Source organism: Pristis pectinata, chromosome 11, assembly GCF_009764475.1.
Source record: "Pristis pectinata isolate sPriPec2 chromosome 11, sPriPec2.1.pri, whole genome shotgun sequence".
In the NCBI taxonomy this organism is placed as follows: Eukaryota; Metazoa; Chordata; class Chondrichthyes; order Rhinopristiformes; family Pristidae; genus Pristis; species Pristis pectinata.
In genome coordinates this window covers 24668626-24691023 of record NC_067415.1, presented here as the reverse complement: position 1 = coordinate 24691023, position 22398 = coordinate 24668626, and the positions used below count along the sequence as shown (strand labels likewise).

Genomic DNA, 22398 nt, shown 5'->3' with positions numbered 1-22398 from the left:
ACAGGACTGGGTGGAGGTGTCTGCGAGGGGAATGGCTTCAGGCCAGCGGGTAAAACGATTGACAATCGTGAGGAGGTACTGTGCTCCTCGGGAGACTGGGAGGGGGCCGACCAGGTCAACATGGATATGGTCAAACCTCCGGCGGGTAGGTTGAAAGTCCTGCAGGGGGGCCTTGACCTGCTGCTGTACTTTTGAGGTCTGGCAGCGTGTGCAGGACTGGGCCCATTCGGAGACCTGTTTACACAGGCCATGCCAGACGAACTTGTCAGACACCATCTGGACAGTAGTCCGGATGGATGGGTGTGCAAGGCCATGGATGGAATCAAACACCCGTCGGCGCCAGGCAGCTGGGACGATGGGGCGGGGGTCTATCTGTGGAGATATCGCAGAGCAGGGTGCACTCACCGGGGCCTACCAGTAGGTCTTGCAATTGCAGGCCCAAGACTGTGGTGCGATAGCTGGGCATCTCCATGTCCGTTCGCTGTGCCTCCGCCAAGGTGCCGAAATCCACCCCCGGGACAAAACTCGGATGGTGGGCCGTGACAGTGCAGCTGCGACCACGTTCTCTTTCCCAGACAGATGGTGGACGTCAGTGGCGTACTCTGAGATGTACGACAAGTGCCGCTGCTGCCGTGCTGACCAGGGATCTGAGACCTTGTTGAAAGCGAAGGTCAACGGCTTGTGGTTTGTGAAAGCTGTAAACGGCCTGCCCTCCAAGAAGTATCGGAAGTGTCTGATGGCCAGATACAATGCCAACAGCTCGCGGTTAAAGGCGCTATATTTGAGCTCTGGTGGCCGAAGGTGCCTGCTGAAGAACGCTAGCAGTTGCCAACGCCCTTCGATAAGCTGCTCTAGAACGCCCCTGACTGCTGTGCTGGGGGCATCGACCATGAGGGCAGTCGGGACGTCCGTACGAGGATGCACCAACATAACAGCGTCCGCCAAGGCCTGCTTGGTTTCGACGAACGCGGTGTGATCCTCTTCCGACCAAACAATGTCCTTGCTTCCGCCTGACAGGAGAGCAAACAACGGGCGCATGATGCGGGCTGCGGATGGTATGAACCAGTGATAAAAGTTTACCATACCGAGGAATTCCTGCAGGCCCTTGATGGAGGTGGGTCTGGCGAAATGGCGGATGGCGTCGACCTTTGCAGGCAGGGGCGTGGTGCCGTGTTTGTCGATCCGATGGCCCAGGAAATAAATTGTCTTAAGCCCGAACTGGCACTTGGCCAGGTTGATGGTCAGGCCGAAATCCCTCAGGCAAGAAAAGAGTTGGTGGAGGTGCGTGAAATGTTCCTGGCGGCTGCTGCTGGTGATCAAGATGTCGTCAAGGTATATGAAGACGAAGTCAAAGTTGCGCCCAACCGCGTCCATGAGTCGTTGGAGGGACTGAGCAGCGTTCTTGAGGCCAAAGGGCATCCGGATGAATTCAAAGAGGCTGAAAGGTGTGATCAGCGCTGTCTTTGGAATGTCATCTGGATGCACTAGGATCTGGTGATACCCGCGGACGAGGTCGACCTTGGAAAAACTGGACCGCCCGTGCAGGTTGGCAGCAAAGTCCTGAATATGCGGCACGGGGTACCGGTCCGGGGTAGTAATGTCGTTGAGGCGTCTGTAATCGCCACATGGTCGCCAGCCTCCGGCTGCCTTGGGGACCATGTGTAGCGGAGAGGCCCATGGGCTGTCTGATCTGCGGATGATCCCCAACTCCTCCATTCTTTTGAATTCTTCTTTCGCAAGGCGGAGCTTGTCCGGGGGTAGCTGCCGGGTAGGGGCGTGGAGGGGAGGGCCCTGGGTGGGGATGTGATGCTGGACGCCATGCTTGGGCAAGGTGGTGGAGAACTGGGGCGTTAGTACGGACAGGAACTCTGCCAGGACCCTGGCAAACTCGTTGGTCGATGTGGTGACAGAGTCGAGGTGTGGGGCCGGTAGCTTGGCCTCACCCAATGAGAATGTTTGGAAGGTCCTAGTATGTACCAAATGCTTACCCCGCAGGTCAACCAGCAGACTGTGGGCGTGAAGGAAGTCTGCCCCGAGGAGTGGTTGCACGATGGTGGCCAGGATGAACTTCCAAGTAAAGTTGCAGGTGCCGAACTGGAGGTGCACAAAACAGGTGCCAAAGGTCCGGATGGCGCTGCCGTTGGCGGCTCTGAGGACGGGTCCTGGTGTGCAGTTGCGAATCTCGTGGCTGTTGGGAGGCATGGCGCTGACTTCAGCTCCAGTGTCCACCAGGAACCGACGTCCGGAACGCCTGTCCCACACCTGCAAGAGGCTATCCGGGTGGCCAGCTGCCATAGCCATCAGCGGCAGCTGGCTCTGGCATTTCCCGGAAACCTGCATGGTGGCCGGCACCTGCGGGCGTCAGCGCCCCACCACTGGTGGTAGAAACACCATTGGTCGGTCGGTGTCTCAGACCTGGTGGTGGGTGGGGTGCGTTCGATTGCCAGGTCTGGCCTGCTGGGCCGCTGGGTACGTGGCGTGGCAATGCGCTCGATGGACGCCCCGCTCTCCTTTTTCGCCCGCCAAAGGACATCCACCCGGGCAGCCACCTACTAGGGGTCGCTGAAATCGGCATCCACTAGGAGCAGGTGGATGTCGTCGGGTAACTGCTCCAGAAAGGCCTGCTCAAACATCAGACAGGGTTTGTGGCCGTCTGCCAGGGCCAACATCTTGTTCATGAGCGCAGAGGGGGCTCTGTCACCCAACCCATCAAGGTGAAGGAGGCGGGAGGCCCGTTTGCGTTGGGAAAGGCCGAAAGTCTCAAGAAGGAGGGGTCTTGAACTTACCATACTTCTCCTCCTCCGGGGGCGCCTGGATGAAGTTCTCGACCTGGGCTGCGGTGTCTTGGTTCAGGGCGCTCACCACATAGTAGTAGTACTTGTTGTCCCTGGTGATCTGGCAAATGTGGAACTGGGCCTTGGCCTGGTCGAACCAGACACGAGGCCTGACGGTCCAGAATGTGGGCACTTTAAGGGCTACTGCCTGTACCTCTTGTGCAGACATCGTGGGTCCAAAAATGTTTGGGCCTGTCCAGGTCACCGATGTAGCGGCTAGCTACATACTATGAAATGAAGACACAGAGTCTCTGGTTTGAAGTCAGAAGTCGAATGAACGACAGGGACGCAGTGCGCCTTTAATATCCGAAAACTTAACGCGCGGGTCACCTGACCTTCCCGTGCGCAGGCTTTCCTAGCCCGACGATGGAGAAGAAGGAGGACCCTGCGCCATCTTGGATCGGGGCCTCCAACGACGTTCGCGATGTCGGGAGCTGGTTCGATGCCAGTGCAGTGAGTCGCCACAACCTCAATAAAAAAAGATCTGAAGAAAGCCATAGTGATTTATGAACCTGAAACTAATGTTTTTATTCATTCAAGGGATATGGGCTGCACAGACTGAGCCAGCATTTAATTGCCCATCTCTAATTGCCCTTGAGAAGGTGCTAGTGAAGTGATGGATTTTCCTTCAAAATCCCAACTGTTCAACATATTTGAAAGGCTTGAATCATTTTTTCAATACTTACCAAATGGCAGGCAACAGAGTCTCTGTGCGTGTGCTTGTGAGTTTCACCTTACAGAGTCGGGAGTTGGAGCCAGATTTGGAGCGGGACCTTTGAAAAGAGGTGACTCTGTGTGTGTCTGCTTGTGAGTTTCACCTTGCAGGGTCGGGAGTTGGAACCAGATTTGGAGCGGGACCTTAGAAAAGAGGTGGGTCTCTGTGCCTGGGCTTGAGTTTCACCTTGCAAGAGGCTAAACAAGGCACATTGTTACCAGTTGATTGGCTTATTAACAGCAGCAAATAAAGGGAAGGCAGGTATAAGCGGAGCGGCCATTGTGACAGTGGGCCAGTGTTAGAGTTCGAATATTGAGGCTTTGGCTCAAGAGGCTTTGGCGAGAAGAGGCAAAGGTAAGTCTCTGGTAAGTTCTTTTCTTTCTTTGCTTTGGTGTTTCCTTTAGTGCCAGGCTAGAGTAGTGAGAATGGCTCCAGGGTCAGTGATGTATTCAGCTTGTGAGATGTGGGAGTTCTGGGAGACATCCAGTTAAGGGAATCCACTTACAGACCATGTTAAGGGAACTGCAGCTGGATGACCTTTGGCTCCTATGGGATAATGAGAATAGGCAGGTAGTGCAGAGGACCCCTGTGGCCATTCCTCTCAATAACAGATATACCACTTTGGATACTGTTGGGGGGGAGATGACCTACCAAGGGAAAGCCGTAGTAACCAGGTCTCTGGCCCTAAGCCTGGTCGTGTGGTGCAGAAGGGAAGGGGGGAGAAGAGGAGGGCAGGGCAGTAGTGATAAATGATTCCATAGTAAGAGGGGCAGACAAGAGATTCTATGAACATGAGAGGCTCCTGGATGGTATGTTGCCTCCTGCGTGCCAGGGTAAGGGACGCCTCGGATCAGGTTCACAGCATTCTGAAGGGGGAGGGTGAACAGCCAGAGGTCGGGGTACATTTTGGTACCAATGACATAGGTAGGAAAAGAGAGGAGGTCCTGAAGAGGGAATATAAGGAACTAGGTAGGAAGCTGAAAAGCAGGACCTCAAGGGTAGTAATCTCTGGATTGCTGCCTGTGCCATGTGCCAGTGAGGGTAAGAATAGGATAATTTGGCAGATGAATGCGTGGCTGAGGAATTGGTGCGGGGAGCAGGGTTTCAGATTTGTTGATCATTGGGATCCCTTCTGGGTAAGGTACAACCTGTACAAAAGGGATGGGTTACACCTGAACTGGAGAGGGACCGATATCCTTGCCGCCAGGTTTGCTAGAACTGTTGGAGAGGGTTTAAACTAGTTTGGCAGGGAGATGGGAACCAGAGTGATAGGTCAGAGGTTGGTGCGTTTAGTGTACAAGTAGCTGCAGAGTTTAGAAAGACTGAGGAAGGATAGGCAGTTGAAAGTGCAAAATTACAGTCAGTTGGATGGTCTGAAGTTTGTCTAATGCGAGAAGTATCAGGAACAAGGGTGATGAACTTAAAGCGTGGGTAAGTATGTGGAGCTATGACGTGGTAACCATTACAGAGACTTGGCTGTCACAAGGGCAGGAATGACTGCTGAATATTCCGGGTTTAGATGTTTCAAAAAGGAAAAGGTACGGAGGCAAGAGGTGGGGGCGTGGCTTTGCTGATCAGGGACAGTATCACAGCTGTAGAAAGGGAGGATGTCCTGGAAGGACTGTCTACTGAGTCAGTGTGGGTGGAAGTCAGGAAGGGAGCGATCACTCTATTGGGAGTATTCTACAGCCCCCCAATAGCAGCAGAGACACTGGGGAGCAGATCAGGAGGCAGATTTTGGCGAGGTGCAAAAATAACGGGGTTGTTGTCATGGGTGATTTCAACTTCCCTAATATTGATTGGCACCTCCTTAGTGTAAAGGGGATAGATGGGGCAGAGTTTGTTTGGTGTGTACAGGAAGGATTCCTGACACAGTATGTGGACAGGCTGACTAGAGGAGAGGCCATTCTGCACCTGTTACTAGGCCATGAGCCTGATCAGGTTTCAGATCTCTTGGTGGGAGAGCATTTTGGAGATAGTGACCAAAACTCCTTGACCTTTACCATAGCCTTGGAGAGAGATAGGAGCAGACAATATGGGAAAGTATTTAACTGGGGTAGGGGGAATTATGATGCTATTAGGCAGGAACTTGGGAGGGTACATTGGGAACAGATGTTCTTGGGGAAATGCACAGCGGAAATGTGGAGGTTTTTTAGGGAGTACTTGCATAGGGTTCCGGATAGCTTTGTCCCATTGAGGCAGGGTAAGGATAGTAGAGTGAAGGAACTATGGTTGACAAGAGATGTAGACTATCTTGTCAAGAGGAAGAAAGACGCTCACCTGAGGTTTAGAAAGCATGGTTCAGACAGGGCTGTGGAGAGTTACAAGGTAGCCAAGAGGGAGCTTAAGAATGGAGTTAGGAGAGCTAGAAGGGGGCATGAGAAGTCCTTGGCAAGTAGGATCAAGGAAAACCCTAAGGCGTTCTACACATATGTGAAGAATAAGAGGATGACTAGAGTGAGGGTAGGACCGATCAGGGATAAAAGAGGAAACATGTACCTGGAATCGGAAGAGGTAGGGGAGGTCCTTAATGAATACTTTGCTTCAGTATTCACCAATGAGAGAGACCTTGATGTTTGTGAGGATGGCGTATGACAGGCTGATACGCTCGGGCATGTCGATGTGAGGAAATAGGATGTGGTGGAACTTTTGAAAAACATTAGGATAGAGCAGTCACTGAGGCCGGATGGGATATATCCAAGGTTAGTACGGGAAGTGAGGGAAGAGATTGCTGTGCCATTGGCAATGATCTTTGCGTCCTCACTGGCCACAGGAGTAGTGCCAGATGACTGGAGGGTGATAGATGTTGTTCCTTTGTTTAAGAAAGGGAGTAGGATAACCCTTGGAATTACAGACCAGTGAGTCTTTCTTCAGTGGTGGGCAAATTACTGGAGAAGATTCTTAGCAACAGGATTCATGGGCATTTGGAAAAGCATAGGCTGATTAGGAACAGTCAGCATAGCTTTGTGAGGGATTGATCGTGCCTCGCGCGCCTGATTTGAATTCTTTGAGGATGTGACAAAGCACATTGATGAAGGTAGAGCAGTGGATGTGGTGTATGGAGGTTAGTGACCAGTGGTGTTCCGCAGGGATCTGTTCTGGGACCCCTGCTCTTTGTGATTTTTTATAAATGACTCGGATGAGGATGTGGAAGGGTGGGTTGGTAAGTTTTGTCATGATACAAAGGTAGGTGGTGGTGTGGATAGTGTAGAAGGTTGCTGTAAATTACAACAGGGTATTGATAGAATGCAGAGCTGGGCTGAGAAGTGGCAGGTGGAGTTCAACCCGAAAAAGTGTTGAGTGATACACTTCTGGAGATCGAATTTGAAGGCAGAATACAAGGTTAATGGCAGGTCTCTTAGCAGTGTGGAGGAACAGAGGGATCTTGGGGTTCCTGTCCATAGATACCTCAAGGTTGCTGCGCTGGTCAATAGGGTTGTTAAGAAGGCGTATACTGTGTTGACCTTCATTAGTCGGGGTATTGTGTTCAAGAGCCGCGAGGTAATGTTGCAGCTCTCTAGAACTCTGGTTAGACCACATTTGGAGTATTGTGTTCAGTTCTGGTTGCCTCATTATAGGGAGTATGTGGAAGCTTTAGAGAGGGTGCAGAGGAGATTTACCAGGATACTGCCTAGATTGGAGAGCATGTCTTATGAGGATAGGTTGAGTGAGCTGGGGCTTTTCTCTTTGGAGAGAAGGAGGGTGAGAGGTGACTTGATAGAGATGTACAAGATGATAAGAGGCAAGATCGAGTGGACAGTCAGAGACTTTTTCCCAGGGCGACAATGGCTAGCACGAGGGGGCATAATTTTAAGGTGATTGGAGGAAGATATAAGGGGGGCGTCAGGGGTAAGTTTTTTTTTACACAGAGTGGTGAGTGCGTGGAACGCTCTGCCGGCAGAGGTCGTGGGGGCAGATACATTAGGGACATTTCAGAGATAGACACATGAATGATAGGAAAATGGAGAGCTGTGTGGGAGAGAAGGGTTAGGTAGATCTTAGAGCAGGATAAAATGTCGGCACAACATTGTGGGCCAAATGGCCTGAACTGTGCTGTAGTGTTCTATGTTAACCTATGTTAAAAACAGCAGGTGCTGCAATTTCAGGAGGAAGATTTGTTTTGGGTTAATGTGCAAGCCAATGACTCTCCACTCAAGGAACAGTTTTTCTAAACATTTGATGATTAGAGTTTAGTCTTTAATTAGTTTGCACAAAAGTAGATCGAAAGGTGCTGCAGAATCTATTCAAAGAATATATAAGATAAGATATATTTATTAGTCATGTGTACATCGAAACACACAGTGAAATGCATCTTTTGTGTAGCGTGTTCTGGGGGCAGCCCGCGAGTATCGCCATGCTTCCGTCGTCAACATGGCATGCCCACAACTTCCTCACCCGTACGTCTTTTGGAATGTGGAAGGAAACCAGAGCACCCAAAGGAAACCCACGCAGACACGGGGAGAACGTACAAACTCCTTACAGACAGTGGCCGGAATTGAACCCGGGTCGCTGACGCTGTAATGGTGTTACGTTAACCGTTACACTACCATGCCTGCCCATAAGTCTGATAAATGCCCACATCACCTCTGATGGGCTCTGCACTTGTGATATGCTCACTCTAACCCTACAAGTTAGTTGCCACAGCACTGGCATATTTAGAAAGGGGTACACATTATTTTGTTTCAGCTACTGTAGATATATGAGTTCTTTCAGATTTGCATCGTTGATGACTGCAGTTGCAGAGACCAGTAGTGTTCGTGGACTCTTTCAAAGTGGATGCCATAGTTTGTTCAGCTACAGTATATATTCTGAAAGTTATGTGGATAGCACGCTTCAAGAATTACGTTTTTGGTTTTTATTACGTATATATTTTGATATCATATTGTAGTAGAAGTATTTATATTACCAAAACAAAACTTGCCAGGGCACAAGTAATGAAGTCATTATGATTTTGTCCATGTGATGTAATTATTATCTCTTCATGTATGCTTTATAGAAACTAATTTTAAAAGACCAAAAGTGCTTGATTTGTAATTTGTATATCCAAGTCCACTCACCAATGTATATTGAAAAGAATGGTCCTGGCAATACCTAAAGTAACACAAAAATAAAAATTAAAAAGTTCAAGGCCAATTTATGCCCTCCTTGCTATTTTCATGCCATTTATCATGGTGTTTCCCTATGGCTAATACCTCTGCAATTTCCCTGCCTCCCTTAACTGAAAAAATGTTTAAAGCATAATTTCATTTCAGAGATGTTCTTTTCAAGCTTTTTATGAACTGAATGTGGCCAGTTGATTAAATATGTTTTTCTTAAAAATACCTGAAATGCTATTGTATTTCAATTGATTAGGTGCTTTAATACCAGTCATAATATTCTGTCTTTAGTTCCCAGTAAAGAAAACAACAAAGCTTTGGGTGCCAGATGATGAAGTATGTCCAGAGACACTGACAAAAGTAAGTGCCCTTCAGTTAAGTGCTTTCATTGTACATTGTAAAAAAACAATTAGTTTTCTCTTGCTGCTTTCATCTTGCACTGCTGAGGAATGAGCTACTCAAGGAATTTTAAGGGATTCGATATGGCAGGTAACAAACAGAACTTCTTGCAATGTTAACTCTTGTCTCTTTCATCATGGGTACTGAATGTTCAAATTCTTCTGTTTTTATTTCAGATTTTACAGCAGTGATTTGCCTTTGTAAACTATTTTCTTTGAGAGAATCAACAACTGAGTACAATTTTAATTTTAAAAGCTCAAAGTTCTTACCTCACCAATTTTCACTTGCCAACCAGTGAATTTCACCCTGTAAAATTAGAGTCAACACATTTTAGTGAAAGCAGGAAGTGATTACAAATAGGTTAGAGTGGAAGTTTGGAACTCATTCCCACAGAAGCCTCTAGATGTTGAAGACTCAGATTGGTAGAATTTGCTTGGGAAAGATGTGAAGTAATGTGGATAAATGGGGTTGAAGAAAGACTGCCCATGATCTCATTGAGTGGGTGAACACATGTAGTAAAACTCAATAAGTAGCTATTCCTGATCCTATCTGGATTAATGTCAAAAAGTTACAGCATGGCAGGAGCCCTTTCATCCCATCAAGTCTGTGTTGGCTCTGTGCAAGAGCAATTAAACTAGTCCCACTCTCCTCTCCCTGATGATTGCCTTGCATTTTTTTTCTTTTGAGTGCGTATCCAGCTGCTTATTGAATGTGCCTCATATCACTTTTAATTCCTTTGCCAGTCATCTTCGTCCTATGTCCTCTGCTTCTTGACATTTCTGCCAATGGGAACAGTTTCTCTTTATTAACTCTGTCTAGCTTCTTCATAATTCTAAATACCCTTCTCAACCTCCTCCGTTCCAATGAGAATGGTCCAGGCCTCTCTGATCTATCTATGTCACTGAAGTCCCTTATCTTTGGAATAATTTTAGTAAATTTCTTCTGCAGCCTGTTTAAGGTCTTCACATCTTTCCTAAAGTGTGGTAACCAGAACTGGCCACAACTCTTAATAGCTTCCTCAGTCTCTTACTCTGTGCTTCTATTTATAAAGCTCAGGATTTACTATGCATTTCTTTAAAACCCCTTTCTCGTGTTTGCCTGTCACTTTCAATGATTTAAGCACATGTACCCTCATGCCCCGGTTTCTATATCCCTTATTAGAATTTTTCCATTTGTTTATATTGTCTCTCTTTGCTCTTCCTACTGAAATACAATAGTTTGAATTTCTCTGTATTAAATTTCATCTGCCTTTGGTGTTTGTCTGTATTCTCCTGAAATCTATTACTGTCCTCCTTACAGATCTTGTCTGCAAATTTGGAAATTGCGCCATGTATACCCAAATCCAAGTATTAATGTACGTTAAGAAAAGCAGTGATCCTGTTATTGACTCATAGGGAACAGTAATGTGCACTTCCTTCCAATTCAAATAAACATTCACTACTATTCTTTTGTCCATCATTTATCCAGTTTTCTATTCATGCTACCGCTGCCACTTTTCATTCAGCCCCAGTGACGCCTCTCATTGGATAACTATTGAAAGTTAATTTATCAAACAAATGTTCTCAAGTTTGTTAAACACAAATTAGCTTTCCCAAATGAAACCACTTTTATCTAAGTGACTGTTAATTCTGCCCCAGAAAGTATTAACTCACGCACAGCAGAAGGGGAAGGAATACTGGTTTGGACAAGGAAACTGAGGCAGTAGATTCTAGGGGTGGAACATAAGGAAAGAATTGAAGTGTTAAGGACGAACAGTAGAATTGAAATTACAGCTTTGTCTAACCTAACCCAGGCAAACAAGTTGATGTGGTGCTGCCTCTTCAAATTTATGGCAGAAAACAACAGAGTTTTCTGTACAGCATAATCTGCTTAATTATGTTTTTTTTGATAAAACAATGCATAGTAAACTTCATATTACATACTACATAGATCACAAACAGTATATTTTGTCATTACAACCGTTAATACATAGCCATAGAAAGTAAAGGGGGAAAAAAAGGTTCAGACAGTGGATGGTTCAATGCAATCCTTCTAAGCTGAAGTGCTCTGTACGGTGCTGCAGGAGCTGTTCGAGGCACTATAGGACCAGGCACCAGGTGAAGGCAGCGAGGTGTTCAGGGAGGAACTGGACCCTGTGGATAAAAAAGGCATGGTTAAAGGTCAGGGAGAATTCAGATCAAGAATATACAATGTGTGTTAGGCATGGTTTAAAGGTTGGCACAACATGGTGGGCCAAAGGGCCTGTATTGTTCTATGATTCTATGATTATAATTTCCAAGAGTATCCTATCATAAAAGTTAAATTGACAGGCCTGCATTTCTCGTGTCATTGCACACTTGCCCAAAACCAAAAAGGTGCAGCATTTTTAGTCAGCAGCTTATCAGCAGATGTTTAGAGGATTACAGCAATTAGAGGGTTACAGCCATTGCCTCTGCAATTTCCACTCTTCCCTCAACACATTTGGACTGGGTGATCATCCACTTTAAGTAGAGCTGATCATTCTAAGGTACATCTTCATCCTTTGAAACTTGGACAATATCTCCTTGCCTAGTAGAAGTATTCATGTAGTATCTTTGCTTTTGTGGCTAAATCCCCTTTTTGATTTCTGATTGGCCCTATCTCTCATTTCTTATTTAAATGCTAATTAAGAATTTTGGAATCCTTTTTATGTTTGCTGCCAGTCATACTCTCTCTTTGCTCTTTTACCAGTAACCTTCACACCCCCCCCCCCCACCTCCCCAACCATATTTCCAATAATCAACCTGGTTCCCATGTGCCTTCAACCTAACATCTATCATACATCCATTTCTTCTACATTGGTCTCTCTTTGGTCATTCCAGAAGTTCTGGTTTCAATTACCCAATCTTCCTCTCTTGTGGGAATGTATCTGGACTGTATCTGAACCATTTCCTCATTAAAGTCTAATCCATTTTTCAAATCTAGTTTTATTTGCTAGCCTTCATTTTATCTGGGCCAGATCTGAAATTGGTCCTCTACAATTGACTTTTTTAACCATAAGAGTGGTCCGTATCCTTTCCCATAACTATTCTAAACCTCATAATACTATAATAGTCTTTCCCTAGATGTTCATGGTGATATTTGTTTACATTGCCATCTTCATTCCCTAGGACAAAGTACACTCAATGCCTCCTTCCAGATTAGGCCTGGAACACACTGATCAAGAAATTTCAGCTCAACACTTAAAAACTTCTCCTCATTTTTGCTCTTGTGTTACGATACCAGTCAATTTTACGATAGCTGAACTCCCCCTTAGAATTCTAAGGTTTTTGGACATATTGTAAATTTTCCTGCAAATTTGCTCCTCTTCGTCCTTGTCACTAGTTAAGTCCTCTGGAATAATCCCAGTAGTGTAATGGCACCCTCCTCTAGTCCTTAATTCTAACCAAATAGATTAATCAATTCTTCCCTCTCTTTCAATTAATCTAATCAATTCTACTCGCCACGGCCTTTTCATGTCCCCTTCCTTGCTACCCTATATTCTTCAAGAGCCCTATCTGATCCTTGCTGCCTACACCTTACGTATGCTGCTGCCTTCCTCCTAACTAGATGTTCCACCTCTCTTGTCACCCATGGTTCCTTCACCCTGCCATTCTTTCTCTGCCTCACCGGGACAAATTTATCCCTAACATCCTGCAAGAGATCACTGAACAACAACCACATCTCCATAGTACATTTCCCTTCAAAAATGTCATCCCAATTTACACTCGCAAGTTCTAGCCTTACAGCCTCATAATTTACCATAGAACAGTACAGCATAATACAGGCCCTTCGGCCCACAATGTTGTGCCGACTTTTAAACCTTGCTTAAGACTATCTAACCCCTTCCTCCCACATATCCCTCTATTTTAAATTCCTCCATATGCTTATCTAACAATCTCTTGAATTTGACCAATGTACCTGCCTCCACCACCACCCCAGGCAGCGCATTCCATGGCCCAACCGCTCTCTGGGTAAAAAACCTCCCTCTGATATCTCCCTTGAACTTCCCACCCATTGCTTTAAAGCCATGTCCTCTTTTATTGAGCATTGGTGCCCTGGGAAAGAGGTGCTGGCTGTCTACTCTGTCTATTCCTCTTAATATTTTGTATACCTCTATCATGTCTCCCCTCATCCTCCTCTCCAAAGAATAAAGCCCTAGTCTCTCCTCATAATCCATATTCTCCAAACCAGGCAGCATCCTGATAAATCTCCTCTGCACCCTTTCCAACGCTTCCACATCCTTCCTATAATAAGGTGACCAGAACTGAACACAATATTCCAAGTGTGGTCTAACCAGAGTTTTGTAGAGCTGCATCATTACCTCGCGACTCTTAAGTTCAATCCCCTGACTTATGAAAGCTAACATCCCATAAACTTTCTTAACTACTCTATCCACCTGTGAGGCAACTTTCAGTGATCTGTGGATATGAACCCCCAGATCCCTCTGCTCCTCCACACTACCCAGAAGCCTGCCATTAACTTTGTACTCCGCCTTGGAGTTTGTCCTTCCAAAGTGCACCGCCTCACACTTCTCCAGATTGAACTCCATCTGCCACTTCTCAGCCCAGCTCTGCAGCCTATCAATATCCCTCTGCAATCTTCTATAGTCCTCCACACTATCCACAACACCACCGACCTTTGTGTCGTCTGCAAATTTGCCAACCCACCCTTCTACCCCCTCATCCAAGTCATTAATAAAAATCACGAAAAGTAGAGGTCCCAGAACCGATCCTTGTGGGACACCGCTAGTCACAGCCCTCCAATCTGAATGCACTCCCTCCACCACAACCCTCTACTTTCTACAGGCAAGCCAATTTTGAATCCACACAGTCAAGCCTCCCTGGATCCCATGCCCTCTGACCTTCTGAAGAAGCCTACTATGTGGAACCTTGTCAAATGCCTTACTAAAATCCATGTAGACCACATCTACTGCACTACCCTCATCAATCTGCCTGGTCATGTCCTCAAAGAATCCTATCAGGCTTGTGAGAGGTGATCTGCCCTTCACAAAGCCATGCTGGCTGTCCCTAATCAGACCATGGTTCTCTAAATGCTCATAGATCCTATCTCTAAGAATCTTTTCCCACAGCTTACCCACCACAGACGTAAGGCTGACTCGTCTGTAATTCCTTGGACTATTCCTACTACCTTTTTTGAATAAGGGGGCAACATTTGCCACCTTCCAATCCTCTGGTACCATTCTGGTGGACAACGAGGACTCAAAGATCCTAGCCAACGGTTCAGCCCTTCCCCAATTAAATATCTTCCTGTCCTCTTTGCTCCTATCCTTGTCCATGACAATGCTAAAGGTTAGGGAGCAGTGGTCACTGTCCCCCAAATGCTCACCCACTGAGAGATCCATCACCTGACCCGGTTCAGTACCTAATACTAGATCTAATATGGCATTCCCTCTAATCGGCCTGTCAACATATTGTGACAGGAATCCGTCCTGGACACACTTAACAAACTCTGCCCCGTCTAAACCTTTGTTACTAAACAGGTGCCAATCAATATTTGGGAAGTTGAAGTCTCCCATGATATCAACCCTGTTATTTTTGCACCTTTCCAAAATCTGCCTCCCAATCTGCTTCTCAGTATCCTTAGTATCATTCCAGATAAACTCAGACCTGATTCAGTACTCTTCCATTTGCACTGAATCAGAATCAGATTTATTATCACTGACTTGCATGATGTGAAATTTGCAGTAGCAGTGCAATGCAAAGACCTAACAGTACTATAAATTACACAAAATAAATAAATAGTGCAAAGCAAAAGGAATAACGAGGTAGTGTTCATGGACCGTTCAGAAATCTGATGGCAGAGGGGAAGATGCTGTTTCTGAATCGTTGAGTATAGGTCTTCAGGCTCCTGTACCTCCTCACCAATGGTAGTAATGAAAAGAGGGTATGTCCCAGATGGTGAAAGTCCACAGAGATGGATGTCACTTTTTTGAGTCACCGCCTCTTCAAGGTGTCCTCAATGGTGGGAAGGGTTGTGCCTGTGATGGAGTTGGCTGAGTCTACAACCTCTTGCAATCCTGTATATTGGAGCCTTCATACCAGGCTGCGATGTAACCAGTCAGAATGCTCTCCACTGTACATCTATAGAAATTTTGTAAGGGTCTTTGATGATGTACCAAATCTCCTCAAACTCCTGACGAAGTAGAGCTGCTGGCGTGCTGCATTAGTGACTGCATCAATGTGTTGTGCCCAGGATAGATCCTCAGATGTTGACACCCAGGAACTTGAAGCTGTTTACCTTTTCCACTGCTGACTCCAATGAGGACTGATCTACGTTCTCCCCACTTCCCTTTCTGAAGTCCACAATCAAGTCCTTGGTCTTTCTAACGTTGAGTGCGAGGTTATTGTTGCGACACCACTCAACCAGCCGATCTATCTCACTCGAGTACGCCTCCTCATTGTCATCTGAGATTGTACCAACACCAGTGGTGTCATCGGCGAATTTATAGATGGCGTTTGAGCTGTGCTTAGCCACACAGTCAAGAATGTAGAGAGGGTAGAACAGGGGGCTAAGCATGCATTCTTGAGGTGCAACTGTGTTGATTATCAGCGAGGAGGAGATGTTATTACCAATCCGCACTGACTGTGATCTCCCGATAAGAAAGTCAAGGATCCAATTGCAGAGGGATCCTGTACTTGGATTACATTAACATACTGTTGACTTATTGGAGTAGTATTGGGAGGCCTGGACCATTGATGTGGAGACATTTAAATCCCATCACATCAGCTGATAAATTTAAACTGTAGTTATAAGTAAGTCTGGAAGTATAAAGGTAGTACCAAAATGGTAGCAGTATAATTTTAGAATGTTGTTTTAAAAACCCATCTGGTTCACTAATATCCTACAGGGGAGGTAATCCTCAACCCAATATGACACATATCACCCATGATTGTTTTGAATGGCAGGGCAGACTTGGGAGGCCAGGTGGCTACTCTGCTTCTATTTTCTTGTAGCGAAAATGGTGGTGATCTTTAGCCACTGCAGTAATGGACCAGTAAGCTTAAAACTGAATGGTTTGCTAGGGTACTTGAGAGGGCAGTTAAGAGAAACTACATTGCCATGGATCAGGAATCGTAAAAAGGCCAGAAGGGTCAAGGATGGCAAATATAGATCCTTAGTCCAAGTCTCTGAATTACCAGACTTGTAATTTAAACACTGCATCACCATTGTACCCTTAGTACTGTGTATAATAATTCAGATTGAAAAGATATCTATATATTTGAGATCAATTGTTATAAAGCTGTTCAAAAATGGTAATAGGGGAAGCAATTGTCTTTACAAGAATTTAATATGTTGCATAATTGAAATGGAACTTTAAAGAAGTACTTTATAAGCACTGCCTCAATTTAGAAGCATTTATAATGGGATTTGTCAAGGAAAAGTATCTTGGCTCAAAGTACGCAGATGGTAGTTAGATGAAAAAATATCATGCTCCCAGCTTGTGAGAATGCCAACTCCAATATTGGCTGTGAGGCCCCAGTGCCATGGCATGGCCTTCCATTCTCAAATCCTGACTCATTTTGGTGCCAGATCAAGCACCATCCACAGAAATGCTAAAAAAAATCTTTGAAAAGCTGCATTGCCCTAAATTTTGTAACATTCAAATTGATTAAAAATTAAACTATCTTTAAAAGAAAAAGTATTTTAAGAAAATGGGGACACCTACACCTTAAATTCAAATGATTAAAATCTCCAAATATTAACATGTACCATATTTCATCATAGTTCACAGAAATCAATGAAGCATGGCTCTCTAAATCAGGTTTAACTGGGTGTATGTTCTTTGAGCAGATTGCCCAGCATGAGTGCAGCTGCAAGTTTGTACTCATTCTTGGTCTGCTGTCAGGGAGTAGCAAATGAATGTCTGTTAGCAAGTTCAAGAATTTGCATTTGTACATACATGTGTGAAAACTCCGAACAAGCTAGCATGTGCAGGGAAATCCACATGGTTTTGCGCAAAATGCAGCTCATTTTATCTGTTTCAGTCATACTCTGCCTTTTAGCCTTAGAGTTGATTAATAGTTTCAGTCACAAATTGAGGAAATGGAAATTTCAAAGGGAAAAGAATTAATTAAGTGCAATCTTGAATTCAAAATTCCAGAAGCAGTGAGTAAATCCTTCATCTCAGTCAGAATATTAAAAAAAAATTAAAAATACTTTTATTGTATTGCTGAGTTTGAATTATTGGTACTTTGAATCCAGGCTAGGATGAATATTCTATCTTGTCCTACTGGATTAGGAAACTAAATTAGTTGGAATGGCTGGTGTTAGAAATTAAAATAATTGTACTAGCGCAGTAAAGAGTACACTCCTTAGATTAGATTTGAGACCTATAACATAGGAATAGAAAAAGTACAATTAGAAAACTATATGGTCCATTTCACTGATACCACATTAGGAATGATGTTTTGTATATCTGTGTTGTATAATATTTGCAATGGTGATTGCAGAACTGAACTTTTTAATTTGTTGGGCCATATTGTTAAGTGAATACTGTAGTAGGGCTGAAGGCCACTCAGGAACTTGAGCCTGCCCCAACAATTTAATTGGAAAGAAATTTAGAAATTGGATGAATCCAGTAGTATATTTGTCCTAAAGTTTACATCAGGAAATTTAAGAAAAAGTCATAGTGCTGGCTACAGTTGAATATTTTGGTTGTATTAAAAATAATTCCAGGATCATGACCACATAAATATTGTGTGATGATATTCAAAATAATTAAGTTTCTGAGAGGATAGAAATATAGAGTGATCGTTCGTTCTTGCAGTGTTTTACAAAATAATTCATGGCGTAGACCAGGGGCCAGATTGTGTTGACTGAGACAACCAGCTCTGCAGGAAATGACTGGTGTTCTGCCACTCGCTGGTATATGCCACACTTAAACAGACCCACCACCACAGCTGGGGAATCTGTTGTAGGATTAGAATTCCCATTCATTTGAATAGTGTTCCCGACCTGGAAATATTTTTCATTTAATACTTAAATTGAATGTATTCTTTTAATCCAATTTACTTAATAAAATAATTATGTAAATCAATATTAATGACTTTTTTAATGTCTTTGAATATCAAAGATAGTTAAAAATCATTGCCAAATCTGGGCAATTTTGACAAGAGCTCAGGCTTCACTCCCCAACCTTTTCTCTTGTCGAAGGTTGTTGGTGTGTACCGTCATTGGGGCCTCAGCAGTATGCCATCGGAAGCCCATTCACCACTGAAGCTTCACTGCCAGCAGTAGAGGGAAACGAAGAACCAACAGATAAAATGAGCTGTATTTTGAATAGAACTCTGGGAATTTCCCTGCATTGGTCCCAGCAAATTCTGTCCTTTGCACCCAGCCCAGGATAAGTCCACTGACTGCAGTAGACAAACTACAGCACAGCTCAGCCCAAAATAAACACCATTCATTCTCATTTAACCACATTAACTTGAATCTTATCAGGATCTTACACCAGAGGTTACCATCACTTTTTCTTGTTTGAAGTAGGAACATCCCATAATTAGCATTATTCATTCTACTTTCTTTTGCTTCAAATACTTATCCATTTTACTTCAAATATTTATCTACTTCTTCTAAGATTTGTTGAGTCTGCCTGCAGTACTCCCTATAGCAGGAAAGTTATGAAGAGAAAATTTAATCAGTTAACATGAAGTATATCTATACACACAGAAGCTAATCTGCTTGGGTGGGTTGCCAGGAAAGCCATGAATCTGAAGTCTCTGAAATGAGCATGAAGTCTTGAGAAATGACAAAGCACTTTAAAAAGAAGTTTGTATATAGTTCAACTGTGATGTCATTACGTGGCAAACAGGCTTGAGGAGCTGCTTGTCTAGGTCTGGTACACTGAAACAACAAGAATAATCTACTGATGAGATTTATTTCTTTGAGTCAGTTTAAATGCATTTGAATCCTTGCTGAGATTAATTGCCAAGTCATTGTAAGCCCTTCAAATATTGTAATTGAGATTCCCACCCTGAAGTCAAAAAATGCATCTGATCAAATGTGATTTAAATTGTAAAACATTTAAGCATTTAATTTCAATTAAATCTGCCTACAATTATCACAAACCTTGATTTTTCAGGATCTAGGCATTACTAGCAAGGCCAGCAATTTAATGCCCATTCTTAATTGCCCTTAAGAGGGTGGTGGTGAGTTGCCACCTTGAACTGCTGAGGTCCCTCTGGCAAAGATACTCCCACAGTGTGAGAGGGTAGGGAGATCCAGGATTTGGACCCAGCAAAGATGAAGGGCCAGCAATATATTTCCAAGTTAAGGGAGTGTGTAACTTGGAGGAGCACCAACAGTTGGTGGTGTTTCCTTGCATTTGCTGCCCTTGTCATTCTAGGTTACATTAATGTTGTATTAGTAATAGATTGTCTATGAATTAATATACAATTCTTACATCAGTTAAGACATTAAAATATTTGCAAATAGGTTCACTGGCTGTAGCTCTATAACCTCATTCTTTTAACTAATTACCCCTCAGATAATCAATGTGAATGTATGCAGTGCATAACTCAGTATAATTAATAATTGCAGTTATTAATTGTCAATTTGTAGGTTGTTGTAATTGTAATTTATATTTCTAAAATATAGCTTGAGATCATTTATTTCTAAAAATGTATCAATATTGTGTGTTTTGTTTACAGATACAGGCCATGAAGATGATGGTACGGTGGTTGATGGGAATGAGGACCAACGCTAATAAATCAGGGACCTCTACCTTGAGACTGCTAACTGCAATATTACATAGTGATGGTGACCTGACAGAACAGGGGAAAATTAGGTGTGTAATAACCAGTTGAGACAGTGTATGTGCTTTTCAGGTAGGTTTTGTACTTTGTTTATCAACTTGCAGGAACAATACGATTTTTGCAATCCAATTAAGATTTTGTATAAATACAATAGTAAGGTGTTTGGTTTTCCATTTTGTGCATTGTTTATTTTGTAAGATAAGTCTAACTCTAATAATAATTTCACACCCCCCCACCCCACCAATTGCCATAATTCAAGAAGGGGGGGGGGTGCTTTTTTTTTCTTTGTGTAGAACTACATTAAACAGTGGGTGGGGTAATCAAGTGTAATTTAGTTTGGTGAAACAGTGGATACTAATTAATGAACTAAAATGAAGTTTATTTCTGAGGGGAGGTGATTAGGCATTGAAATCAGCAAAACTATTCTTGCATTCCTCATCAAAGGAAATAGGTTTCTGCACATGGGAATAGAATTAGATGATTTGCTTTTTGGGTTCAGTCTTGGCATTAAGAACACACAGTTCACGCAATATTGCTTAAACACAGTAAAATGCTTAATGCAATTCCCCAGGGACATGTTTTAACCTTGGCCTTCAACTTAAACTGTCTTACTTTGACAGATGTGGGGCTTCCACTTTATTTGCACTCTGGGAGACACTCAAACCAAAAATGGTGCTTAAAAGGTTGCAGAGTTACACAAGTTGCTGCAAATGGGCTGATTAGTAAGTTTGTAGACTAAAGTGGTCAAAAATTGGTGGAGTTGTAGATAGTGAAGAAGGTTGTCAAAGGATGTAGCAGGATATAAATCAGTTGAAGGTGTAAGCAGAAAAATGACAATGGCATTTAATCTGGACAAGTGTGAGGTATTGCACTTTGGGAGGTCAAATGTAAGTGAAAAGTATACAGTAAATGGATGAACCCTTAGGAACATTGATGCACAGAGGGATCTTGGGGTGCAAGTCCTGTTCCTGTGCTGTATTGTTCTATGTTCTGCAGTATTTTTGAATTTTTTTTTAATGGCACAGCATGAGTTGTAGTAAAAATTGAAAATATTTTCCAGTGACAGGTTCCCTTCCTGATGGGCATGAATGGTGGTTAAATGAACTGGAACTTGTGTTTTCTTCTCCAAACAAAGGACATTGTGTGTATTTGGTGTATTTGGTTAATTGAGTATAAATTGAAGTGGTAAATTGGGCCCACATTGAACATATTTTAAATTCCAATGATCATTGTGTCCACAGGGGAAAATTGTTGGCGCTCACATTAGAACATTTTATAACTTATTGAGAGCAGACCAATTTTTTTGAAAATAAGTGATTACGATTAGCAACTCTACCAACAGTACTTGACATCACTGAGAATACTTGGGAAGATAGGGAGCCGATGTCGTTGGTCTGGGTTCTCTACTGTTTTTGTTTTGTGGGATGTACTTTCACTACATCTAGGATGTAGGTGATGATCATCATTGTCTGCCACGAGGATGGATAAAAAAGTGTTGAGGTTTTTTTTAAATAAGTTGATTCTGCTTTTAATTGTGTGTTTAGTTCAATGTAAAGAAAATAAGTTCTCTTAAGAACTTAATTTAACCATATGGTTGTGATTTGATTTTAAATAGTTTTTCAAGCCTCATATGTTTACTGCTCAGTATTCACAATAATATCTTAGTCTGGTGCTTTAATGAAAACTCCTGTTTAGTTTTGTTCAAACTGAAATCATGTACTACCAAGAAATTGAAAACTGAGTGAGGTAGAAGGGAAGCTGATGTGTGTTGTGCATAGTATTAAAAGTATTCATAAAAACTTCAGAGAAATAAGGAACTAGTAATAAATAATTAGTCAAGTTATTGTAAAACTGAGTTAAACACAAGTAGGGTTTTTAATCCACATCATGAATTTAAAGTGTAAATGACCATCCAATTAATCTTTCTGTTTCCCTGTTTCTTCCTGTGCAGCAAGCCCGATATGTCACGCCTGCGCCTGGCTGCTGGTTGTGCAGTTTTGAAGCTAGCACAGGAGCCATGTTACTATGAAATCATCACCCTGGAACAGTTTCAGTTATGTGCACTGGTAATGAATGTAAGTGATTTTTATCTCTCTTAATCTAATTTGTATTTTTGGTGGCTATCTGATTACATTTATTGCTTTGGATTTTCAGAAATAAATACCAAGTCAATAGTCTCTCAATGGTGGGTGGGGGAATACTAATTTTGCTTTGATAATACATTGTGAAAGTAAGCTTTTAATTTAAACTGATCTTGAAAAATCACTGAATATATTTGTCTTTCTATTATTGTTTTGTACTACAATATATTAACATTTTATAACAATAGTGAATTAGTTTGCTTTACAGAGTTGCAAACTTATAATATATGTAGAGAGTAATTAATACTGTATATAAGCTATATTGTGCATCTAAACATTTGCATGTTCCTGTAACAAAACACATTCTACATTACGGTAGGATTTTATTAATTACAACAACAAAAACAATGGAGACCCCAACACCAATCCCTGCGGAACACCCCTGGTCACAGACCTCCAGTCAGAATAACAACCTTCCACCACTACCCTCTGTCTTCT

At 43.3% G+C, this 22398-nt stretch overlaps 1 protein-coding gene across 14 annotated transcripts in view; it reads left to right on the top strand.

Moving 5' to 3' along the window:
• Positions 1 to 22398, top strand: part of pds5b (PDS5 cohesin associated factor B) — a 194857-nt gene that overhangs the window by 133845 nt on the left and 38614 nt on the right. For all 14 annotated transcript variants that reach the window (XM_052026040.1, XM_052026028.1, XM_052026027.1 and 11 more), the window contains 3 exons: positions 8937 to 9005; positions 19715 to 19851; positions 21771 to 21894. In XM_052026040.1, coding sequence (XP_051882000.1) covers positions 8937 to 9005; positions 19715 to 19851; positions 21771 to 21894 — 330 coding nt within the window. The remainder of the gene's footprint in view (positions 1 to 8936; positions 9006 to 19714; positions 19852 to 21770; positions 21895 to 22398) is intronic.